Source organism: Styela clava, chromosome 9, assembly GCF_964204865.1.
Source record: "Styela clava chromosome 9, kaStyClav1.hap1.2, whole genome shotgun sequence".
Taxonomy (NCBI): Eukaryota; Metazoa; Chordata; class Ascidiacea; order Stolidobranchia; family Styelidae; genus Styela; species Styela clava.
In genome coordinates this window covers 21,659,695-21,686,963 of record NC_135258.1, presented here as the reverse complement: position 1 = coordinate 21,686,963, position 27,269 = coordinate 21,659,695, and the positions used below count along the sequence as shown (strand labels likewise).

Here is a 27,269-nt window from a genome sequence, read left to right as displayed (position 1 = left end):
ACCGTTTTCAATTTGACTTATTCACAATCCAGATCCTACTTCTGACACCATGTCATGTCCCTTATTATATTGGAGGCAAATAGACACGTTGTTCGTATGAATGGAATAGTCTTTAATCTTAGCAGCAAAACAGTACCATCACGTAAAAAACAGCCAACTCGAATCCCATTATTACGCGTCTGCGTCGAGTAGACCCAGACGCTATTATTACGTCACAATACTAACATACACAACACACGTGAACATATTTCAATTTGATTCTGTTGCCAAAGAGATTGAACACTGAAAGACTGAACATGGGTTTGAAAATATAAACCCAATGGTAGTGGTGTATTTTTGCTTCTCGAAATTCAGAGTTATCTATAGAACGGAAACCAAAAATTTCCTAATTATCTCCGAAAAAATTATTAATGTTATTTGTGCTTGAACTTCTGTTTGCGTATAATTATTCTAAGAAGTTTCGCAAAATTTTTAACCACTCACTTAATTTTCTGCTGAAGTGCACCTTCTGCTGTCAGGACATGGAAATGAAAGATTTGAAACGGTGAATACAGAACATTACGTGGTTGTGCCGAGAAAAATCTGGACATGACTTGAGGGATCGATAGAGGTGACCAGCAGTAGTTCCAGCATGACGAGGCAACCCCCCCATACATCAAATCAGACGCTTGCTTTTCCGAGAGAAAAGTCAGCAATGACACCCAGTGGGCACCTTATATATCGGACAGATTTTGATATGTAGGATGTCCGAAGGTCAATTTTGTATCAGGACAGTTCTCAAACGATTGTTGAACTCGAAGCTACAATTGCAGAAATAACAAGAGAGCAATGCTCAAATATATGGACACGAAAACTATTTGCAATACTTGCATCACGCTGTTAAACCGGCAAATATTTTTTGCATTGATGAAACCGCGACCACCATATTTCATAACATGTTGAACACTATTGGAAAGATTGTAATGCTTCTTTATTAGCATATTGATGTTGTTTACCGCAGAACTGTAATGAAAAAAGGCTAAAAGATGAGCATAAACATTGCAGCTGTGCAAGCGTACAAAAAAATGGAATAAGTTAATTTGACTGCAAATGCAGTAAGAGTAAACATGTAAATAAACTTGATATGATTTGGCACATACCTACGTCATTGACTCATAAAAATAGTGGAGAACATTATAAACTTGTGCAGATGCTGACATATGATCAGATTACCAACAGAAAAATTCATCTGTCATAAGTGTCTTTGAAATAAATCCAGCGATACTTACATCAGTCAGTTTTTGATGTTACACTATAAATTTAAATGAACTCAATCATTCAAAACCGGACTCACGAAAACAGCATGTTTTATGAAGTTGTTCATTGGTAAGGACCATCGGTGTTATAACTCAAAGTTTAATATAAGACTGAAGACATTGTATTCAAACCATGAAAAATATCAGACATTGACAATGCTAGTACATTCTCCACTCCCACTTATTAGAATATGTCAATAATAGCTCTCACACATATAGCATGAAAAATATTGCACTTGACGAGCTAAATGATCAACTCTGCAAATTGCAATAAATGAAAAAAGAAGGCAATGTACTATATGAATAATTAACACATTTAAGAGAATTGCATTTGTGACATATTTCTTCTTGATGATTTAAAATGTCCTCGGAATTTTCTCCCTGATTGAAATTGAAAATGTTAAATGTCATTGCACTGAGGATACGAGAATATTCACCACAGCAACACCGTTCAAAAATGGATGCTGAGAAAAGGCACATAGAACGGAGGGTATTAGCAACTTCATTATGGTACCTAATTTGGTCATCTGTAATCTTAGATAAAATCATGCTCAGAAATTCAGCAGCATCAAACATTTCAAATGGCCTAGCATGGAAATCGTGAGCAAACAGAGAAAATTCATATGCTGAAATACGTCTTGTTGCTTTAGCTGGTGAATATAGCATTCTACGTCTTAGAGATATCAGCTTGCAGAAATTACATACTTGTGTTATTGAGCACAAGCGAAAATCATGTTGTACATGAAGTGGAAGCCGAACCAATATTTGTAACACACTGTTAACCCAGCAAATATTCTTTGTATTGGAAAGACCTCGGCCACCATATTTCAGAACATGTTGAACACTATTGGAAAGGTTATAATGCTTCTTTCTTGGCATATTTATGTTGTTTACAGCAGAACTGTAACAAAAAAGCAAAAAGATGAGCATGAACAGGGCATATTTGCAGGCATACAAGTGAAATAGAATAAGTTTATGTGCAGATGCAGGTATGGTAGTAGTAAACATGTAAATGGAATGAACTTGATATGCTGCGTCACTTAGACTTACTTACCTGTGTATCTCGTTGAAAATTATTGGAGAAGTTGTAATGCTTTCTCCTTAGCCTATCTGTTGTTTCCAGCAAAACTGTAAGAAAGAAGGGAAAAGATAAAATAGCGAAAATATGAAATATATTTCACTATTAGACATTTGATATGCTGGCCACTTAAACTAATCAAATCCATGCTTCCAAAAACAAATAACTAACTAATCCTATACAGCCATACCAGACTTGGAATGGTACCTTACCGGTAACCAGACAAGAGGCTGTGGTTCGCAATATGGTTAAGCCGTTCTATAGGCTTTCCTCTTCATCGGGATAATTATGTAAATCTTATCCTTTTTGTAAAGTCTCTTCCTCTGCATATTTCTGTATTTACTGATTTATGTACGCTAACCTGCTGCACATGTTGAAATTTTTGTGAAGTTTCTTCCTCTGCATACGGTACCATACGTATTTATGCAAATGTTGTTTCCAAAAAAATGTAACGAAACAGCGAAAAATTAGAAAGACATAGCAGTTGTCTGGTTGTGCAGACATGCTGGCTCATTACAAAAACTTAATTTCAATGCAGGCACACACTCTAAACAAATATAATTAATGCAACTAGTACAGTAATACTGTACTAGTCTACCCATATCGTACCTGTACAGCTGTACCGGTACGTACCGTAACGGACTTCGGTATCGGTAAGACGGTACGTAAACCTGTAAACGGTACCGGTACGTGCCGTACAGGCCACAGGGACTGTCATAGCTTTCCCAGCTATCGTACCGGTACCGGTATCACTTTCGCTTAACACGGGAACCACAGTCTACAAATACTGAAATATATGGAAAGTGAACATTGATTGATTGATTGAACACCGAGCGAAACAGTACCGGTAGTTTGACCTATCCTCAAAAACCTTTCGAGTTTATTGAGAAATAATTTGAAATACCAACTGATAACAGTAAATACCGCAGTCAACAAATATATGGTCACCAAGCGAAGCTGTAGTAATAGTCAACTAGCTAAGAAGTTATCGCAAACCGTTGCATTGCTGCATTGCGGGTACCGGTAACCCCAAACATCTCGATTCCCCATAAACAACTCTTAGCGGAGCAAGAATTACGATCGCTTCTCAGTTGATATGCCTTCGCGCAATCGCCACAAGGTGTCACTATTTTTTATTCTGACCACTTCTTTGAACACAAAAAACGAATCTCTCGAAGTCCACAGGAAATTTTGAAATAAATAAAAGTAATAGCCTTCTGGAGAAAAATTTTATCTTCAACTACTGAAAATTTCAAAGCAATTGGTCCAGAATTCGAAAAGAAAAGCGACTTTTTAAAAACGTGTCAAAGAACAAGAACAACAACAACAACAACATAATATTGAAACGATCGTTATGTCCACTTCGTGTCCAAAAAAGAGAAATACCCGAAGAAGAATGATTGACAATGTTGCGAGAAAAATGCAATTCTTTCCTCAAGGTCGAGAAGAGCATTTGGAATAAATTCCAGAAACAACATAATTTTTGTGCAAGACGTCCTGGATTTTCCGACGCTTTTGGGTACAAACATACGCAAACAGAAGTTCAAGCATGGACAAAATTAAATAATTTTCTTCATTTTCATAGAAGTAAATAATGGTCTCGTTTTTTGGGAACTACGCTGTATAATACTGTTTTTAATCTAAATCAGTTAAATATGCTGCTTAAGTCTTGTATTTGATAGTTTGACGCCAACACAAATGATAACAACATGATATAACAGCAGGCTAGATCTTTGCCGCTGGAATAGACAAACATACGCTCTATATACGCTCATGCAAATATTCGAATGTGTCTGTATATATAAGTGCCTGAACTTGAATTGTGTGGAGAAAATGATGTTTTAATATATATAAGAATATTATGAAAATGTAATAAAATTTCTATGTCGTTTGGAATTTTCAAACGTCATTTTCCGTATGTAATATAATACACTGTTGTGAAAAAGAGTCGCAAAAGAGTAATCGAATGATGTATATATATAGGATTTTAGTATTAAATCGGACTCTCTTTTCATAGCTTGTCAAATTTACCTTTGGTGTCAGTAAAACTGTCATGACGACTTCATGATAGGAAGAAATAAGGACCGGTTACAAGTGAACTTACAACATGAGTATATATACATAAACAATTAATTTACCAGTTTAGCATCTCACGTGCAAGGCCACAACCGACCTGGGTGATCCACTCTGCGATGGCGAAAAGGCCATTAATTCTGTCGCACATAATTACCTTACGCGAGGTAATCGTTGCTGCGATGACAAGTGCACCTAAGTGTACCTAACGCACATCGCCATGCATCCACCAGTTCTGCCTTAGTTGTATTGAATAGGGTGAAATCGTCACAACTATTGAAAAAGATGGTATAATTGGATTTTAAAGTCGCGGAATTACGGTACGGTATTACATGCTAAATAACTCCAACATATCAAAAATTTCATAGGATTATCGCCGGACACCCGCGACAACTCAATCGAACCCAGGGCTTTCACCGAACCCAGGTTCGAAACCACCGCTTGAGACAAACTTCCAGTCACGTAATTTATTTCCAGCTGTCATCTAGACATGTTGAAAGTTCCCATTGAAGTTTCATGTTAACAGTAAAATTTCCACCATGAAAAGATCTTGTAGAAAATCTTGAAACGATGCGAAGTGTAAAAATCATCATCCGCTACAGGGCGCTTCAGCAGCATACAAATTTTCAGTTCTTAATATCTTAATTATAAGGTTGACATATGCAACTATATCAGCGTAAAGTAAGCTCAATCCAATGATAAAATATCGATTATTGCAAAAACAACGCCCACAAGAAGTATAATATTTTTTTTTCTGTGCGACGATGTTGATATATTTCGAACGCTGCCAGCACAAACGCGTTTAAATTTAAGGCCTTTGCGCAGTTTAAGCATCGCTGCAATGGCTAAAGGTTTCTTAACAGTTGGAAGCATGGGTCGTACTACGATAAATTTATTGCATTGTTTTACGTGTTATTGTGTGTAAACTATTCGAAAAATCACACCGTAAAACTATATCATAATTCCCTGCGTTGTCAATTCAAGTATTACTCCACTATGCATATATATATATAATTATAAGTGCCGTACAATATATCTGCATAATTATATATCGATCTCAAGGTCTGCTGCATAACAGTATAATCAGTGTAGCGATCATTCAAAAAGTAGCTTCTTTGACTTAAAATCAATATCATTATTCTTTGAAATAAGCAAATGGCTGTTGATGTAAATATACGGTTAAACACTACGTGTCGGGGTGTCGTCGTTTCGGTTTTGCTGGCATGCCCAGCATGCGCTTGTGTTTTACACAGCGTTCCATTTAGGCGGAAATGTTTTAATCCCGAGTGGCGTATTATCACAGGCTATGTTTCCCGCGCAGTTAGATTTAAAAATAACTGCTTGTGGTCGCATGCGAATTTCAGGACTTACGACTTGGGAATAGGTTTGGTAGACGTTCTTGTTTTCCAACGCAGACAACGAGCATGTGCTTACTATTGCTTTATTCAGTTGTTGGTCATTGGTTAAATAATATACATACCGACTCAGAGTTTAGCAATGTAAATGTACTAAATAAAGATATAATATTGTTTTAAATGAGCACCAATTAATAGGATGGGCATTGGTGTTGAGATTGCTGCACTTTACTGACGTGCAACATTTTCAATAGGGATGCATCGTCAATTACCACTACATTTCGTGACGCCGTTGTAATTCAAGCTAACGAGATATGAGTGTTTACTGACAGGCAGATGGTTATTTAGAAACATCCGATTGATAGAAATGATTCCAAATTTTCACCATGACCGAACATTGGTTTATGTATCTAATACGATATGCATGTAAATGCGATATTGAGTATGTAGAACCTACGTGAATGAATAAAATCAATAATTACGTTTGCTATGTCAATAAAACGACATCGTTTCAAAAAGTGAAGAAAGTGTCTGTCGCATGATTATACAGAATAGTATTGTAGATATTATTTATGTGTCGACTTCTGTTCAGTTTTACCACGTGAAATTATTTTCATTATCCAATTGAGGAAAGTGGACACTAACAGAAAATATGATATAATGCAAATTGTAGGAATTCATAGCCGGACAAGCCATAGACAAAGGGAAGATGGCACAAAAATAAAACCTTCTACTTGTCTCATATTATGCCAGCAACTTTAAATGTAGCGATTTATGTAATGGTATCATAACTCCTTGACATACTTGAAAACATTGTTTAGTTTGTCCTGAAGCCGGAATTATACGTTTCAACGATGGAGGATCCAACGGTTTCGAATCTTCAAGCCAAAACGGTAAGTTTCTTTTTTTAATTTGGTAGCATGGTTTATGTTTCAGTTATCAAATGAAATATTGAAAATAATATTTGTCTTAATTCAATTAAATCACATTGCTGAATAAACTCGTTAAAATGCCACGCGTGTTCCGTTCGCAATGAATTGAAAATTTGTGGCATCAAGTAGAGACTACAGCTACATGCTCAATACCGTGGCAGTTCATTACATCGAAACTACTTTTTACTCGTCCGAATTATTTTATTGCCGAAAGGCCGAAAAATTATCCTTTCTGCAGAACGAAATCAACACTATAAATTTATAAGCGATAAGAGATCAAAATAGAATAGATTGTCGTAATTTACAAATACTATCCGCGACATGTTCCTATAGGATAGGCTGAACACGAAAAGATACTGTTCGGCTTTTATCACAAGTTGTAAAAACTGCAAAATATATTCGAGTTAGGTAGACAATTTGGTACATCGTTCAGTTGACAGATGATTATGCCAATAGACAGTTTTCCAATTCAAAATCCACCAGTTCCATATGGCGTCATTGTTTCGCGGCCGATATCGAGCATATGGCTATCGAGACGTCTATTCTTCAATGAGAGAAAAATATGAGATCTCAGAGGGCTACTTACTCCATTATGAAAGACTATGAATTTTGTATGCTTTTTGTTGTGACGAAAAATTAATGATTTGATACAAAATGTTTAATTTTTGTTTTCCATCACACACCCATGTTCTAGTAAGGCTGTCACAGTTACTTAGAAATCTCCTATTGGCAAGTTTCACAAGTACCAACGCAAAATGGAAAATGTTAAAACGCAAACACGTTAAAGCTGCATGATCTAATACTACGTGCAATGGACACAATGTATGAATGCGACAGGAGATTACGTCATACGAGGCCAGGAAGTTACTGAGCTATGTTTGTGAACTAAATCCAACGAGTGTGATTGATTTTGCAACACAAACATTTGACCAAGATGCTATTGTTTGCAATGGTATTCACGTAAATATGTGGTTCTAGAAACAACTAAATCTTGCAAAAATGCAATGTTCCCTTCAATGCAAAGGTTGATAACAACGACACGTAAAGTTGTAAACTAGTAAAACTACAAAGTGGTGTATATTGAAAAGTGTAGTGCGTCTAAATGTGCCTTCAGAACAAATACGTAATCTACTTCGTTGTTTTTGCATTTTAGTATATATATATATATGTATATTCTTCATTGTTATTGTTTATAACAGAGGAAGTTGCAGGTGGCATAGGTTTTTATTCATCCTAACAATACATCGTAAAATCAATAACAAACTTACTAAAAACAGCAAGTATTTTTCATTTTACCTAACATGAATAATATTACCGTTTAATAATTGATCATACTCGTACACGGGTTATCCGAAATATCGTTTATAAAATTGCATTGCTTGGGTTTAATGTTATATCAGCATGTTGCCTATTGAAATTGACGTCGGCATTGTGTGAATCAGAGACACAAACATTCACGTAATTCCGATGTAGCAATATTTATTCAACACTGAGAATGCGGTACAATGCGAGAATATTATCCCTGCATCAAAACTTGTATGCTTGTTGTTATTAAAACGACGGCAACGTGTGATAATAGATAACCAAGTCATGGGATTTTGACACAGGATTATAAAACTGCTGATAAATAAAAACAAGTTTATATCTGTGTCACAAAACACATAACGTGTCACTTTGGATCACATTATAATATATAGATTGTGCATTGATGAATTCCAATTACACATAATTTATTAATGACCATGCAACAATATTATATAGCACTTACATTGCTCACATGGGTCAAAATTGCTTGAGTTATTGATAAAATCTAAGCTCATGAATAGTGTATGGATAAAATAATCTTGGCCGAAATTTATGCTGCGTCCTGGAGTAATATATCTTGCTAGACTCGTAATTTAAATTTTTTAGCAAATCGAACGATTAGGGTTTGTCCTGAATATTTAAACAAGTACAAAAGGTTTTAGTCGTACATTCGCATTTTATACATATAACCAATCAACACTCTTCAGATGATGTATTCTATGAATACGGGACTGTTGCTACAGCCTTAGTAGTATACACTATTTATATCTCATTTTAATAAATTTGACCGAAACTAAGAGTAGTCTTTGACATTTCATAGCTTAATATCGGTGTTCCTGAAATCATTTGAAGTCAAACGTACGATGTAAATGTCGTACATTTGGTTACGGTGCCGTCCTATATTTCATTTCACCAACATGTCTATGACCGCAAAATGAAATGCTAGTTTTGTTGAAATTTATTCCTTGCTGCAATGCATGAATTATGAAGATGAAAACAAAAAATGAATGTATTGATGTCGTGATGGTAATCTAAGCCGATAATTAAGTACCTTATTCAGAAGTCAGTTTTGTTTGAAAACAACATTTACTGTAACCGCTTAAATATTACGTAGTTTATGATTGTCTCCTTCTGATCGAAATCGTTCGGTTAATAGTGTATAGGCTTTGTGATCGAGGTACGGAATCTCATATATATATCCTAAAAAGTAAGAAACTAGACTAGACAATATTTGAAATTTTGTAACGTAAATTTGAATTTTAAACGACATTTCCCACTCCTCGCCAAGTAATGGTAAAATATTGAGACGACTGGAAGCATTCCGGAATTTGCTTATAATCTGTTTGGTGAGAATTGTAAAACACCTCATCATTTTTAATTCTAGGATATAGAAATATTTTTATCTAGATTTAAAAATAGGCCAATTGACTTTTATTCAATGACGTCTTTCTAGTTTGTAATCAACCGATATAAATATTATTGCATAACTTCTTACCGCAATCGTGTTTATTATTTGTTTGTACATTCTGCTTTGCAGGAAGGTGGGAGGCCTCTGTCATCATATGAAATAACATTGCAAATTCAAAAAGAATCAACAGAAAAAGCGGAGTTGGTCACAACCGAAAACTCTTCAGGTAATTGCATTAAAATCCAAAACAAATTAAATTGAAGTAGCGAACAAAAAAAAAATAGAACTTCACACTGCTCAATATGTTAAGAATCATTCCCAGTTCGCCAGGGATCACCTTACGCTACTTACGTGCCTTTGCTTTTACAATTGCTTGCACAAGTGGTGTTCATCCGTCACTCCACCCCAGAAAACATTGTTCCTATTTTTTATCATTTCAAAACTTTTATGCTCATTTTACGAGTGTTTTCGTGAGTTGGTGTCAAGAAACTGGTTCACATGTTCACAGGCAGCTTTTTTGATCACCTGCCGTTGTCAAGTATTGACAACTGACAGCATTTCGGTACGAATTGTTGTTTATTGTAACAAACTAATACTTCACAAATTGCCCATGATTTATTTGGTTTACATCGAAAAGTTGTAAACACAGCTGAAAATTGGCATATCTCTAACAGAACTGCGTAAACGAACTAATATGACTACAAAGTCTGTCTATGTAGAAAACATATCTGAGTGGCGGCGAAAGTTTTAATTGTTAGGTCACAGTTGGCAACCTGCTGATTCGCTAATGTTACAGAAGTAAACGGGAAAATATCCATATAGCTAAGGGTCCCATATTATATGCTCTATAGGGGCCTAGAATGCATGCCATAGTATGAATGTGACTCTTGATAATGGAAGTTGAACTTTTATGATATCTAATAATTGGTACACATACCGTCTTTTGAAAACGTCACATTTTCAGATACGACGGTAATGTCGATATAATATAACCAATGATATTGGACGTGAAACTACGGTTAATTAGAATTGATTTTCGATATAGGTCATCAGAAACCCGTTTATGTTCCTAGTCTAATGATGAGTTCACCTTGTAGGGTAACAATCGATATAATTATTTTGAATAGTTCGTTATATGGAACAATGAAAAGTATTTTTGTAGATTGAAATCGAAAATGCAACATTAAATTAACATTTTGCTTTACTGTCACGTTGCAGAATAAAAATGATTCATACAATATCGCTCGTGGTATAAATACGAAAACGAAACAAAAACAATCACTGTAAGTGATTTGAAAGTTTTTGCTGCAAACTAACACAAATATACTTCTGTAACGTTACATCTGACCAAGGTCCGATCGTGGATGGAAATATATTTGTGTTAGTGTGCGGCAAGACTCCTCAAAAACTCAAAATAGTTATCTTCAATCTTGATCGCATTCATATTATGTACATACGTATCCACCTGCACAAAATCATAGAAGAAGGATAAGTAGTTGATCCCGCAGAAACCAAATCAATAACGGAAGGAATAATCAGGTTGCTCTTTCAGTCCAATACTAATAATCGCAAATAAAAAAAATGCGTAACAACCTGAATTAATGCCAGAGAAAATATTGATTTTCACATGAATAAACAACTGATCAATTATGTAGTAATTTATTATGTGCTCATTGGAATATTGTTGTTTCAAAAAATTCATATATATTTAAATTTGAAAATATAAACGATATATTTTATGGAGTCTATCACACAATCAAGTAAGTCAGTGCGAAAATATTTACCTATTAAACGTAGCGATTGGGTTATGAAAGTACCGAGCGTTTTCTGTTCAGCTTTCATCTGGTAAAGTTTTGTTAAAAAAATTAGTTGTCTTTGAACATTTTGAAGACACAAATACCGCCTTTTATGCTGTGGCTCTAACAAATCTTTACATCAAACAAATTATTACAGTCATAACAAGGAAGGTGAAATGACTAGAAGAACATATACATTGTAATTATGCTCGTATTTCTTATTCTCTAAATCTTTTTCCTCTTTTGATCTTAGCGGCCGAAGATGATGAACAACAACCAATCGAAAATGGAGAGATGAATGCCGAGCAAAATAATACTTCAGTCGAACCAGAGGAAATAGAGAGTGGAGTCGTCGAATCTACTGCTGTTGAAAATCCCATCCCGGATCCCGTGAAACAAGGGCCGAGAGAGTCTTCTTCATCTTCGTCGTCATCTTCGGAGAGTGAAGACGAATCGGAAAAACAAACAAATGATGACGTAAATAATGAAGCAGTCCCAGAAATCGCGCAAATCAAAAATGATGGTGATGAAGAAAATGGAGACTGTAAAACCCCGGAAGCGGTACCGGAAAAATCAGAGCAAGAAGATAATAATGAAAGTGAAGAAGTCGAGAAACTTTCGAATAAAGTAGAAATGGAAATAAATCAAAATATAGGTACTGAAGAAACAGACTCCGAAATCCCACCACGCGAAATGGTTTCACCACCATTACCCCCTCCCCCGGAAGACGTTACTTCAACCTCACCAGTCGACGAAAACGCGATTCCCTACCCTGATCATGTTGAATTACCACCAGAATCTCTTCCTCTGCCCGATGAAGCTCTAATATCTCCAGGGGATGAGTTACCGTCTCCTCCGCCACCCGAAGAAATTTCGGTACCACCAGAAGAAATTGAACTTCCTAGCCCTCCTCCTCCGGAGGATCAATCTAATCTTTTTACGGATCCCATAGAAGAACAAGAGGGGAATCTACCCCCACCACCTCAATCTTTAGAACAAGAAGATTCTAGGTCAACTCCCGAAAAAACTGAGGTACCGTGTCCTACCGTCCCGCCAATAGAAACGCAGGTATTAGAACAAAGCGACATGCCATCCCCTCCAAGCATAGTTGAAGACACGACACTGGACGTTGAAGTAGCCGAGCTTCCACCACCGCCGGCAACAACAGAACAGGAAACAGAAACCGAAGAAAAGAGGGCGGAACAATCTGAGGTAGGTAAAATGCGTTTTCACGAAATACTCAAGGTTGGCTTAAGGCTGAATGTATGTATGTAATGGCGCATTTTTAAACTGCATTTTATGAAATGATATTTCGCTTTTATTTTCGCAATCGTTTTCATTTTCAAGGAACTCAATGATGAAAACAAGAGAAAAAGTAGCTCGTCTTCTTCAAGTAGTAGCAGCAGCAGTAGTAGTGACCAAGAAGAAGACCGAAAAGAAGTTGCTGCTGAGACTAGTACGGATACAGAAACACAATTGCAAAAAACAAGTCAAAATATAGAAACAGGAGAAAAACAAGAAGCTGAACCTGAAATTATTGATATAAAAGAGATTGAAACTGCTCAGGGGGATGATCCCGAAACAACAAAAAATCAAAATGAAGAAATAACGGACGAACCTCAAAAAACTACAGAACAGGAAAAAGCTGTTGAGGATGACAAAGAAAAAATAGAAGAATCCGAACAACGACCACAGGAAAGTGAACAACTTTCAAAATCAGTAAGTTATTCTACAATCTTATTATATTTATCGTTCTTATATGAATAATTTGTTTTTGTTTTGCTTACCCTTTTTATAGGGCGTAGATGTGCAGAAAAATGAACCAGACAAATCTAATACGGAAAACGTACCCAAAGCGGAAAAAAAAGACGGTCATACTAAACCACCTCGAGGAGGCTCTGCAATTACACCGGATGTGGAATTGGCAGAAGTGCCTTTAGAAGAAGCACCTACAAAATCTACACCGGAGTCTAGAGAAGAAATTGAAGCACCCGATAAAGCAAAAAAAGGCTGCTGTGTCATTTTATAAAACCATTTTTTTTTCTAAAAGATTATTAAATAGTATTACTAAATGTAGTGTGGTTCTCCGCGTAGAAATGGCGCAGGAATTCAGTTTTATACATAACAGAAAACCAGTTTGTTTAGTTCTCTAAACCCTTTTCTATGCCAACGTTTTATTAGTCAAAATCTAAATCATATCCAGGTTTTACCAACTAAAATCATATTCTAAACAATAAAAGATTGCCAAATTATTTAAAAATGGATATTTTCATCTAAGATTTTGATGAAAAAATAAATCAGTTCCGCTTAGCATATTGAACACATTTGATCCAATGTGTTTCCATTCTTTTTTAGATAACTGACATGATATAACAATTTGACAATGTTTAACTGGATGGTCGTCTCAAAATGTATGTAAAGTATGTATACTTTACAGTGTTGGATAATAACTCGTTGGCTTGTCTATCTGTTGCTAGGTATTGTGTTATTGTGACGAAGAAACACTGAAGAATTTTCGTAATTTTTACGATTTGTGACAGTTTCTATGACATTTAGTTCGATGCAAATTTCAAATAACAAATTCATGGAATACCCGTGTTTGGTCTACTCGCTTTTTACAGGCGACAACGCAGTTAGTTATTAATCAAATGACCAATTGACGTTTTCATTTATTTGTATAAAGTTTCACATTTTACCACTGAAAATGAATTTAATTCTATAAAACGGCATGATTAACGGCATGATAACGGTTCTACATTTTACCCCAGTCGGTTGCAAACCCCGAATTGGAGCCACTACATGGATATAAATGTAATAAAATTTTGTTTTTAAAACTATTTGTTTCGATTTGAAATTATTTAAAAATTCGATTTAATAATGTGATCTATCCTTTAATCAATAGTTATTGTCGGATTTCAATGGCTTTAGTGTTTAAAATAGCAAACATGTTTCGCGATTCGACAACATGGTAATGAAGGGATTCGATTTTTTACAACTTTTAGTAACGCACGTTATACATACTTTTTCCATTATTTTTGGTCATGTGATAAGAAATCGATACTTCTTGTTCTTGTCTGTCTTATCAGAATTTTATGAAATTAACGTTTTTTTTTCACGACACAACTTCAGTCATTGTCTGTTTTTGTTTTTAAAGTGAAATAAAAGCAACGGTGTTTTTCATTTGTGTCTTCAAATTGTTCGAATGTAATAATGGGTAATGGTGTTCTGATTTAGTGACTAAATCTTAAACAGATGCACCGTCGTAGAGTAGGGTATGTTTGAGTCATAATTTCCACAGTCGAAGAGCATAGAGTCGAAAATCGGAATGTGAGCGCTTCGTTTTTGTGATACACCAGATAAGCAAAGCGATGGTTTTGTACTAAAGTGAAATCCGTTAATTCATTCTCATTAAGACTCACGAAATAATGACTTAATCATTGCTCTAGTATATCACCATTTAGATGGATTCTATTCATGCGTGAGTATAATAAACCTAGTCATCGCATCTGTCTGAAAAAATGAATGGTTGTGAATTCTTGTCACACTTTATTAGAAAGTTTTCACCATGCAGAAAACAGAGAAAGCGTTCCGTTTCAATTGATCTAGGATTTCAAATTATATCATTTAATTGAAAGTCATTTGATGCTCATGGACATATCGCATTCGCATATGCTTGAAGACTACCGTATAGAACGCGTGTTGGTCCTCATTAGTTCCTGGTATCTGTTTCGATCATAACGGTATTATATTATCATGCACAATGGTTTACTGTACTGAACAGGCGCATAGACAAACAGGAAATACGACGTGATGCACAGCAGCGTAGTATAGAGATACTAGTCAGCAGGACTTGACGAGGATAACATATTTGCAGGCAAAATACGATATCTAAAAGTTAGGTTGTCCATGTTGAAGATCGCAATATGAAGGTAAGCTTAAGGAATTAATATAAAAACTTCACACAAATCATAAGATAGAATTTTAGTCCCGGTGTGTGTTTGTTTTTCACAGGGCGTTAAAAGCGGCAGATATACGTTCAAACGTGATGCCCCCGAAGAACAATTACTCGGAAGGCAGTCTCCACATCAAGAACTACCAATAACAGACTCAATAAACCGTGACCAAGATTCGGTAGACATTGTTTTTCGTCCAGAATCACCAAACAGATCATCCCTTCGAGTCTTCTTTCTGTGTTGCCGGAAGAAGAAAACTAGCCGATTGCAATTACGCACTATTCCAGCATTAAAGCAGCCTGAAGACGAATGTTGCGTAATTTTATAATATTCGGCTCACAAAACGTTTTTTTTTTCGGCGCTCCCGTAGTATGTGCACCAAGATGACAAATACTGGAACGTAGTATGTGTACGGTACACAGTGTACCAGGTTAGGGTTAGGACATAATTTTATTTCACTTTTCCTTATTTTAGTTCTATTACGAGTTCGGGGACTAGCCAAGAGACTCCCGTAGTATTCGTACCTTAAATTATGGCCTAACCCTAACCTGGTACACATACTACGTTCCGGTGTCCTCCATCTTGGTTCACATACTACATGAGTACCTTTTTTTCTTTGGTATAGATCTCTGTACCTCATCAATGAGTTTTGATAGGCGAGAAAATATCTTTATACTAACTGTAAGGTATTTGATGGTGCGTACGTACACAAACGATACAGAATAATTTGTCAGTTGTGATGTCGAATATACACTTTGTTGTTCCAAGTAAAGGTTACAAGGCTGTTGAAGAATAGTGGGCTATTCTTCATATGTTCGCAGCCAAGGTCCGACAATGGTTTATTGGCAAAACATATTACCGGAACGCTTTATAGTTTTTAAAATATTGTTATTATAAATAGCAAAAAAATTCGAATTCGAGATTGGGTTTCTTGTATACAGTTAAATATCTTTTAAAATACTTTATGAATGAGCACTACGGAAACATATTGGCCAAAATAAACGCGTTCGTTCGTAGCAATACGCGTCAAATGGTCGAACGTCTCGAAGTTATGTTCAAGCACAGTGCTGAATGAGAAGGTGAGATGAAAGGTATAACCGACAATCAAGACGTAAATATTGCCCTACAAAATATTATTCTAATGGTCCCAGCTAGTCTGGACTTCGCACACAGGATTCAAAACTTAAAAAATTTTCACGGAATCCCACAAAATTAGGGAGAGCACCTAGCCATAATTTTTCATTTTTGTGGAATACAAAAATAGGTATTCACATTGATATGGTTTATCGGGTATTTTTTTCAAAAGCAAGACTCATTGTTAGTATGATATTTAATGCGGCATTTTTCTGGATTTACAAAGCCTAATTTATCAAACCTGTGATATCCTTCAACACATCGACGTATGCGATAGCCACTCTTCTATATAAATAAAGCAAAAAGGCAAGGTGGTTGTTATGAATGCCGAACTTCATACCTATAACCTACAATCACAACATATTAGGTCAAAAGTCATAACTAAAAGATAGGCAAATCCGAAAATATTCGTTGATAATGTAATACAAATGCCGGACTTTGTGTCTTTCTTCCATGTTTAGGTATAGACTTCATTGAAAACCAGGAGCACGTTTGTTTTCAAAGATCTATCGAGTTCCAAATCCAGTTGTTTTGCCCCTACGTACTTTTGCGAGGATTTTTACTTAACAACCTTCTAAATCTAAAGAAATTTAAAATAGAATAATCCATCGTTTAGCGAAAGTGCAGAGTCCGCGAGAAAATTTTCTATGATCTGTCATTTTTCAGGTCACTCTCTCTTTTGACTAAGAAACGAAACTTTTGAACGAAAATTTAATGTATGTATGTATGTTTATCCGTCTCGTAATAGTGATACATAAACAATTATTAATATTATTCAAGACGGGATGTATGCACAAGACGGTGCTGGCCCAAAACACAAATGTGCGGCATGCACCGCTTTTGACAAATATAAAACAAAAAATTAAATGTATAATATGGTCCCTTATATAGACAGTTGTGCAAGGTGGGGCAATGGGTCGGTTGGTGTAGTGAAAGTGGTAAGGATGGAGTATACAAAACTGTTCATACAGGGGAGTTTATAAGACAAGACAATATATATAAATAGAGAAAACACAACACTAAATATACATAACAATGAAATCAAAATTTAGGCGCAAATACAGCACCTTTGAGTAGTGAGACCATATCATTTGAATGGGCGAAGTATAAGAGATGGATTTGCGGTTCGTGTGCCTATATGGTATGCGTCACTCAAGGGTGCTAGTATATGAAAATTTGATAGAATATGGCTATTTCAGCGCAAATGTGAACCATACAGATTTTGGTAAAATACTTCAGTTCGCGTAGCAAATTCTTAGGTATTCTTGTTTTATTTATAAAATTAGAGCCGAATGTGGTAATTGAAGAAAAAATAAAATCAATGAAAAGCATTTCAACAAAACCTGTCATGATTGCATTTTTGCCAGAAGAAAAGAAATGTATAGAAGTACTATTTAATTAACGCTAATACTTTATAAAAAGAAGCATTGTTTCCATGTCATGGATTGCCCTAATTGGGAGAGGAATATATTTGATTTTGTATGATGACCCATATGAAGAAGAAATAAAAAAAAGAGAAAAAGAATTTTCAGATTTTTCGCACGATTTTCAGTTACTCTGCTTTTATTTTTAGCTTTGCGTAAAATTGCATATAGCTCTTTGGTATATCAGTTTCCATAATCTATTACCCATGTGTTCCTACCCAGTTTTATTATATGAAAATATATCCGTAGATTCAAAACTTTAAAATAACTTGTTTGTCAAAGGTTTGTTTTTTTGCTAGCGTGACAAATAAAACAAGAGAGCGATTCGCAAATATATGAAAACGAACGCCAAAATGTAGTACGCTTATCAAATCTGTAACAGTACCGTGTTTCCCAGAAAATAAGTCCTCCCCTTAAAATAAGACTTAGTCAATAACGCCAGACCTAGTCGATACAGGAAATCTCTCCTACACGTTTTAAATGCTTGATAATCTATGTTTCGCAGTTATTTTAAATAAAAACTTGTTATTTATAGGGGAATGGTAACGTTTTTTAAATTTTGTATCTTTGAAAATCTCGTAATTTTCTACGTTGGAATTTTGTCTTTTTAAAATGGAAAATATAAGACACCCCCCAAAAATGAACCCTAGTGTTATTTTTCGGAGAACAATTGAACTAAGACCCAGTCTTATTTTCGTGGGAACACGGTAGACTACCGATACCGCCTGACCACCAGATCGCTAACGGGAAAACGCCACAAGATGCGCACCTTTCCCTTTGGTGACGTCATCGCACCAAAAATACGAATGCCTTAAAGCCCACAAAAATTTTGGAAATAAATAAAAGTCATAGCTTTCCATCAAAAAATACAATCTTTGACAATTGAAAATTGCAAAGGAATTTGCCCAGTACTTCATAAGAAAAAAAAAACAAGAACAAGAATTTTAATAACTAAAACATAATAACGAATCGATCTGTATGTCCATTTTGTGTCCCACAAGAGAACAGTGCTCAAATATATGAGCACGAAGTTAAAACGAAATTCCCAGTGGTTCCCAAACTTTTTGTAACTAGGCGCAAAAATAATCAGGATAGAGAACAGCGCGCACTTGAACAAAAAAAATTGCTGCTTTTAAATAAAACTCAATTTCGTGATCGTTATTGTGTACTTCATGCCTTTTAAAGTTTGTAAGTATGTATAGGCCTAAAGAATGAATGCTTCGGGGGAACTCTTCTTCCTTATATCTGCCTGATTTTCCTTCGAAATATAAAAATCCCTCCCGTTCGATAAACTTGATTCAGCAAATAAATATATGAATGTATTGATTCATAAGTATAGCGTTTAAAATAAGAAATAATAAAACATTTATGATAAATACAACATGTAAAATATTCAATCAATCATGTTTAACACAATTCTGTTAATTTTGAGGCGCACTTAGCAAATCACCAGTGCGCCGCGTCACCCCATTTTAGAACCTCTGTTATTGTTACAGTTTCGAAGAACAATTCAGAAAAAAACGATACATAGGCCAATTTTGTACCACAAAACAATAGGTTATAGTTATACTCAGTGGTGGGATTCAGCCGGTTCGCACCGGTTCTATAGAACCGTCTCATTGAATTTTATGAGATCAGCGAACCGGTTAGCATTACTAGTTACTGTCAATGGATTTTTTCATCTTATCTGAAACACTGATTTATGAGATCAAGTAGCTCACGTGTTTGTTTCAAAATGTGAGTTGATCAAGTTCGCACGTAACTGTTATACATTGTGTTAAGTTTTATAACTGTAGTGTGTTTTCAATAGATCATACACCTTCAGGTTTTTAAGTTCATTATCAACGAGTATATAATATATACAGCAATATAAACGATCCTCAACATCATCAAAAATTTCGATGCTAATTTTGACATGATGATGCTTACTTAACCATTACTTTGAAATGTCAATTAGGAAGTAATTAAAAATAATCAGTTTGTTTGCTAAAAAAATATGACTTTTGTGATGGAACCGACTGACAAAAAATTTGAATCCCACCACTGGTTATACTGTTGTAGACGACATGTAAGTTTTAACTTTGTTTCATATAATTACAGCTTGTCACAGATAATACGCGTAGTTATGCACAACGTATGTCTATCGATTCCCACGTTTTTGTTACCTGCGTGTCATATACCAGCACATCGTTTAATCATTATTAACTGGAAATGGTTTGGACCGAGTAACCAGAGGAAACGTCAAATGGTCTTGAATATTTTTAGCATATTATGCATGGACAGGGCGATTCTGTTGTTTTTGTGGAAATAATTTTTGACGAACTTCTTAAATTACGATCAGATTTGGTCGGGGGGTACTTGACAGAAAAAAAGGTTGAGAACCCCTGAAATAGACTGTTGAGAGGGGCATTCGAAATTAGCTGGATAGATTAGGCAGGGGCGGATTAAACCCCTTTGTTGCCCTAAGCACTGAAGACTTTGGTTCCCAACTCATGTGTAATTTAATTATAAAAACAATAAACCACATAGGGGTATTATCCATTAAAAATAATCACAACCAGCAACAGTAAATAAAACAACTTTTACGAACATTTTTAGCTTTTACCTGTTATAGCCGATATAAATATCGGCCGTTCACTGCCGATATGATACATCGGCAAACACGCAATATCGGGACGATATATCGGTTGAGCTCTAATCCTGAGGGAGTGTGACAATAAAGATTCATGCCTTCAGTCTCAACCTAAATCGAAATACCAAAGGATACAAGTACAACTGTAGTTTGAAATTTTACTGGTACCTAGTAGTCTACCTCACAGTGGTTCAAGGTTGAATGACCGCAAAAACTTTTGAAGAGGTCTCGCGGCCGCAAGTCGGAGAAAACCCAAAAGTGATCGAAATATCGCGAATTCACTTACTTTAAATTTGATAAACAACGAGAGTTTACCGTTCTAACTTCTAATCCAGTGGTTCTTAAAGTATGGGTCGCGACCCAAACATGGGTCGCGGAAGGTTTAAAAATGGGTCGCGACAAGGTCGTCAATCTAAGAGGAGAAGGACGAATTTTCAGCTTTCCCAATGTTTCAATTTAGCTTCTAAACTCTGGTATTTAAAAATAATGAAATATAAAATTTCATTCACGGGAAGAACTGTCTTGAGCTCATTGTTACATCACAATTCTGATATGCCAGTCACGAACCCCCCCCCCCCTTTTTTTGAATTTTCTGAAAAGTGAAAAAGTTGCCGATAACACGTGCGATTGCCTTCTGCTAAAATCGCCGTTCGTTTTTTATCAACGCGGCATATTATTTATGCCGTGAACGCCCTTTACATTGGTGTTTATTCCATTCAAATCACAAATTTGTGCCGCGGGAACAATGATAATTATTTTATTTTTGTACCCGCACGGAAATGTGAAAACTGAAAAAGCGTGCAATTGCCATCTGCTAAAATCGCCATGTTTTCATCAGCGTGTTATTTAGGCCGTAAATACCCTTACGTCGGTTTTTATTCTTTCTAAATCATAAATTTGTGCCACGATAAACATGATAATTATTTTATTTTTGTACTTTGCACCGAATTGTGAATTCGTGAGTTATTATACGTTCATCGGTGGCGAGGTTCTAAAGACGAAAGGAGTAAAACCGCGATCTAAATTTGATTGAAAAGCGGCATTATAAAATACTGAAAATAAAACCGTAAACAATATCAGTTTTGTTGAGTCCCGCGACAGTCTAAAAACGCTTTTCTAGTCGCAAAATCGCAAAATTTCGCATGCTTACGGCGCACATTATGTTTGGTCGCCGTTTAGGAACATACCGTCACTAAAATCGAAACACGGTTAATTGTGGGTGGGATTTGCCTTTTATCCATTACTTTAAAATTGTCGTAGAAAATTTTCGTGTTATCATTAAACAAGGTTGAAAACACGATTTTTCCCCGGTTTGTGATGATATATGAGATAATTAATCCGAAGTATATCCATCAATTTTTATTGTACTGAAATAAATTTTACTCCATGAGAATTTACAGCAGATTTAGGGATTTTTCAGGAGGTTTTATCTTTAAAAATAATCGGAGTGTCAGCATTGCAATTGAACGGAGTCAATGTTACAAGCACATCTCAAATTTGTCGAATTTGCAAAATAGAAAAAATACGGATCAAAACAATATATGATAGGCGACGGGCAGTTACCACAATTTTTTATTTTTATGTCGGCAAATGGCCGAGGTATTTTGAAATTGTGAATTGTAAAAAATTGTTTTGTTTTGTCGACGCAAACGCTGGTTAAATTGAAGACAATTAAATTAATAAAGCAAGACATTTTAAATATGCCCTTATCGGTCACGAATTGATTACTTTGCACAACAGAAAAATCATTTTTCGTTGTAAACGTCGGCTCTTTTAACAAGTGGCGTAATCGCGGCGATGAATATGTATTTTTGATTTAACGATATACTTCATATGCATTTTCATTGTACTTTTCGGGATTTTATATCAGTTATTGAGATTTTTCTAACGGCGATAACGAGTTGGCAAGTTGACGAGTTGTGGCGAGTTGATTCCAAAAATACGTATTAAAATTAAATACACCGTTTATCTCATATTTTTATGTCCACCGATCGCCTGGCATTTCAGAGAACTAATGTTTTAATTTCGACGTAAGAAGAAGCAACCGCGAGTTACGTTGGACACAATTAAACTAATATATATATATAGACATGAAAATCCTGGCTGCGCGCCTGTCTCGAGGCACCATTTACTGCGAACGAAGCAGTGTGTGCACATTTGATGAGTAAAAAGTTGTATATTGCGAGAGATACCGAAGGCCAGCTAGGATGTCGTGTTTGCGACGGACAGCGGACGCCTTTTCTGCTACAATTCGCGACAAGGCACTTGTGCGAGCGAGGATATTTGGCACTGACGGTTATCAAAACTAAGCTCGCAATTGCCTCGATACCCGTGACAACTTACGTATTGCGTTAAGTAAAATAGAGCTGTGTACTGGAGATATAATGAAAAGGAAATTTCAGTTTCATCAATCTCACTGTGTCAATGGACTGTTTCTAATAAATGGTTGTCTGTATTTGAGTCAGACTGTACTAACATTAAAAACACATTTTGGGTTATTTAGGATTGGGTCGCGAGTATTCATAAAACTCAGATTTGGGTCGCGCTCGAAAAAGTTTAAGAACCACTGTTCTAATCAGACTATTATTATGTTGCATGGGTGGTGGTTTTCATAATTTTAAGAAGATATATAAAGCCTTCAGTTATTTTAAAGGTAATTCCCGAGAATTACCGTTGTATTTTCCGCATCTCGCGTTTAATGTCGTTTCAAATTATATTCCTTCGTGACATATATTACTTGAAATCAAACCAGACACTGTGTGATGGGCAAGGAAATACGTTTCCGCCGTGTTTTCCTCATGTCACCTTTCTTGCGACACTCATTTTATTACGAATTGTTATTTGAGTAATTTGAAAACTTGCAGCGTGAGCAAGCTCAGTGGCATCGTCAAATACCAACCAAGTCCGTCTAAGTTGGTATTTCGGGACCTAGCTAAAAATAAAATAGGATTGCGCGGCGTTAAGTCAGCTCTGCGTTTCGTCACTACTGTAACATGGCCGACGCTTGTAAACAGAGAAGTGTTTTTACTAAAATAAAGGCACAAAGCGTCAGAAAAAGGGTTTAAATTTCGTGATCCCAACGCCAGTTGGAATAGCTAAAAAAAACTCATAAATGTGCCTCCATTAGATACAAATATACGCTAAAATTGTTCTGTGAGCCGCAATGGAATGTATCAGCATGACAGGGTTTGGACCACCCTGGTCAACCTTATCAAAAAACTCCAATTGTCCAATTGTTGAAAAGAAAAGAAATTTTTTCAAAACAAGAATGCAGCAACAAGGTGAATACTAGAAAGAAAAAACAACAACAATCTAAAAAACGACTCATAGGCCTATTTCGTGTCCAATAAATAAATTACAGTGTTTATTTTTAATAAAGAAAGTTAATATGATACTTGAAGACGAAAAATATACGAACATTTTGACGTTTGAGTCGTCTGGTGAACTCGTAATATTTTATTAAACACCGATAAACTATATAAAATTCTGCTCTAAAATTTCTGTGGTGCCCCTCTTTGCTTGGTGCCCTAAGCACGTGCTTATATTGTTTAATGGTTAATCCGGCGCTGAGATTAGGTTAAATCTTTCTACAGATAGCCTACTTTTAAATGACAGGTTGTTGGATAGTTTAAATCAAAATTGTGAAACCAGTTAATAGGCGCAAACTCGCGGAACCACTCCTAAAATAATCACCAACACTTTTGCATTGGTATAATATAAGAAGAACTCTCCGTGGTCAAAGGTCGGGGGAATCCATGGGCAGTCCAGAAAAGATACATCAAAAGTTAGCCCTGCTCAAAGCGTATACTGTATTTATCACAACGCCTTATGGAAATTTAGAGCACAACTATGGTAACACATTCACTGATATTTAATTTATTTTACTATTATTTTCAAGTGTCCCAACCTTAATTTTAATTATAATTCAAAACCTTGGATTTATGTGCTTGCGATAGTCTTTCAGTTTTTTTTTGTCCTACTTGAAATATGCTAGATGGTTCATTCATTCATTTATTATTATGAATTATTATTATATTTCAACGCTATTTAAGATCAAAATTCAGCAATAACTTTCAACCTTATTTTATTTTAAAATTGGTCCTCACCAAACTAAGCATTGTTTTATGTTTAAATGTTGGTTTACTTCCCCATGGTTCTCAAAGTGCCCATAATCTTAATTTTAATTACATTTAGTTACCCATCATTTTCGTAAATGCAATAATAATTTTTTTAATCACATCTGAAATGAGCCTCACTGATATTTGTGGTTCTAATTTTTCCATCATTACTTCTACGGCTAAATGCAAATTAAATCTTTATGCAATGTTACGTCATACTTGATTTAAGATTTGAAATATATTTATCAATTTTATTTCTTGCCATTGTTGTAAACTGGTTGTCTGAGGAAGTCTGACTCTGGTCGGACGAAACGTTACAGAAATACATTTGTGTTAGTGTGCAGTTGGACTCGTTAATTGGATAGAATAGTCATGTTTATTCCAGCTACAGCATCCTTGCAGTATACGCATACGGATCCACTAGCATAAAGGCATAGAGAAAAGATAGGAAGTTAGTCTCGCGCAACCCAACTCAAATTTAACTAATATTTAAGTCGCGTTTTAAGGAGAATCTTAGCCGAACATGTTGACATCTGATAATGTTTCCCAAACCAGATTTATAGTGCATTAAATTGTCTTTGAAGACAAATATACCGGTGCTGAGTTGCATATGAAGTAAGTTTGGCTTTACTAATCGTCGCTCCTTATGATGTCACAGATAGGAAATGGTCTTGAATCGACGAAATTCTCGGTCGGCTCATCTTCCTTATAAATGACTGTTTTTTCATTAATTGACATTTTTGGTCTGTCAAATTACATGCTGCCTAAATCCAAGCTGTGCTAGAAGACCAACGGTGTCAAATCGGTGTATCGCTATAAAGTCCTAAAAATGATCAAAAATGCGCAAATATAACGCAAAAGATAGTTTTTAGCTTCAAATTTCTTTGTACAGGGAGTCCTCGACTTACGACGTTGTTCTGTTCTTGAGAAGCGGTGTAACCCGAATTTTAGTGTAAGTCGGAACATTATACTGTATAGCAGTGGCGGCGCGTCAATAGCGCGTCAATGTTTTTTCGGTATAATAAAAAATATTCGAAAAATACCTCAATATCGGTTGCACAGACTGTCTACACTAGCCATATTCTCCCGACATGGTTCATTTTTCGCTCGCAAAGCCTTCGCCAAACGTCGACGGGGCGACGCCGATTTTGCCCCGGTTGCTCATTGTATATCGTATTCTCTCTTTTATCTTCCACTCGTCGCGTTTGTCTCGTTTGTTTTCTGTTTCTTTTACTAAATCATCGGGGCTAGCCCCGAAATTATGACGACACAATGCCGACGTTTCTTACAACAACGTGTTGACATATTCACGCATTCCTTCTTCGTTGGTTGCTTGAAGAGTTGATAGTTTCCTCGCCTTCGTTTTTGTCACTTGTTTCGCTATTTGAATCAGTTAGAGACCTTTAGTCCATTTGCTTTCGATTTTCCACATTCCTTTTGAGCTCCTCACTTCTTTCCGGCATTTCTTAGCCTTAGACCTCATAATGAATGAGGTTGATGCACTACTTCGCACTCCGTTTTCGCAGCTGCCGCTGGAACAAAAATTAGAGGTACAACGTCGTGGGCCTTATCAACCAAAAAATTGTTCACTGGAACAATCCCATGACGGAGGAAAGCGTCGGCGTACATTCTGCGCAGAAACTTGGTATAAAAAACACGAATGGTTGACAAAAATGCACGTTTTTGTTTTTATTGCCTACTTTTTTCTACCGCCCGTGACTCACGTTGGTGTAAATTTGGTTTTAGAGATCTTAAACATCTTTCCGCACGTGCCAGGGATCATCAATCTTCTAGGGAGCACCTGGACAATGCAGTAAAATACCGAACATTTGGAAATGTTAATATTGCAGCACAATTGGATGAAGGACGCGCGGTTTCTATTCGTCGGCACAACCAAAACGTCGAAAAAAACCGCCATGTTCTCGGTCGATTGATAGATGTTATGAAGTTCATTGGTTGTCACGAGCTGTCCCTCCGTGGGCACGATGAACGGGCTGGCTCTTCTAATAGAGGGGTATTTTTGGATATGGTGGAATACACCGCATCCCTAGATACAGTATTGAAAGATCATCTTGATGCCGCAACTGTTTCGAAAGGGACATCTAAGAATATCCAAAATGATTTGCTCGACTCAATGTATAAAATTTATTTACAACATTTGCTCTGGAAATTGAGAATTGCCAGTTCCTTTCGATTCAGTCTGACGAGACAACTGACATCACGTGCGTTTCCCAACTGGCTGTGATTTTTCGGTTTGTAAAAGATGGTAAACCTACCGAGAGATTTCACAGCTTTGTACCAATCGTTGATCGCACGGCTTGCGGGATATCGGCTGTACTGAAAGAAGTGTTACAGCCTTACAACGCGAAGTCAAAATTGATAGCTCAAAATTATGACGGCGCTGCAGTCATGAGTGGGTCGAAACATGGTGTTCAAGTTTATATAAAAGAAGATTTTCCTCATGCGCATTTTTTACATTGTTATGCACACCAATTTAACCTCGTTATTAAAAATATGTGTCTTGATACCCCTCTCGTCCGTATATTTTTTGCAAATGTTTCGGGGTTTTCTTCACTTTTTTCCGTTTCGCCGAAGCGCTCTGACCTCCTTCGCCAGATATGTAGCCGCCGTCTCCCAGCTTGTGCACCAACAGGTTGGAACTTCCAATCACGCGTGGTGCAGGGCGTGTCCGAAATTAGGTCTGAGCTCATTGAGTGTTTCGATGGCATTCAGAGCTCTCCGGTTTGGGACGAACGCTCTGTGAGG

General features: G+C 36.1%; 1 protein-coding gene and 2 long non-coding RNA genes across 3 annotated transcripts; 2 read left to right on the top strand and 1 right to left on the bottom strand.

Annotated features, from left to right (window-relative positions):
• Nucleotides 1–1,345: 1,345 nt before the first annotated feature.
• On the bottom strand, nucleotides 1,346–2,861 carry LOC120339480 (uncharacterized). The gene is made up of 3 exons (XR_005569205.2): nucleotides 2,735–2,861; nucleotides 2,350–2,423; nucleotides 1,346–2,196 (listed from the first exon to the last, which is right to left on the bottom strand). It is a non-coding gene; the product is annotated as an uncharacterized LOC120339480 (long non-coding RNA).
• Nucleotides 2,862–6,478: 3,617 nt separating this feature from the next.
• On the top strand, nucleotides 6,479–14,422 carry LOC120339647 (uncharacterized). Its single transcript, XM_039407813.2, has 5 exons — nucleotides 6,479–6,694; nucleotides 9,576–9,672; nucleotides 11,496–12,454; nucleotides 12,590–12,961; nucleotides 13,041–14,422. The coding sequence occupies exons 1-5, from the start codon at nucleotides 6,656–6,658 to the stop codon at nucleotides 13,269–13,271; spliced, it is 1,698 nt and encodes a 565-aa protein (XP_039263747.2). The 5' UTR covers nucleotides 6,479–6,655; the 3' UTR covers nucleotides 13,272–14,422.
• A 462-nt stretch (nucleotides 14,423–14,884) lies between these two features.
• On the top strand, nucleotides 14,885–15,944 carry LOC144427314 (uncharacterized). The gene is made up of 2 exons (XR_013477868.1): nucleotides 14,885–15,171; nucleotides 15,254–15,944. It is a non-coding gene; the product is annotated as an uncharacterized LOC144427314 (long non-coding RNA).
• The last annotated feature ends 11,325 nt before the right edge of the window (nucleotides 15,945–27,269 follow it).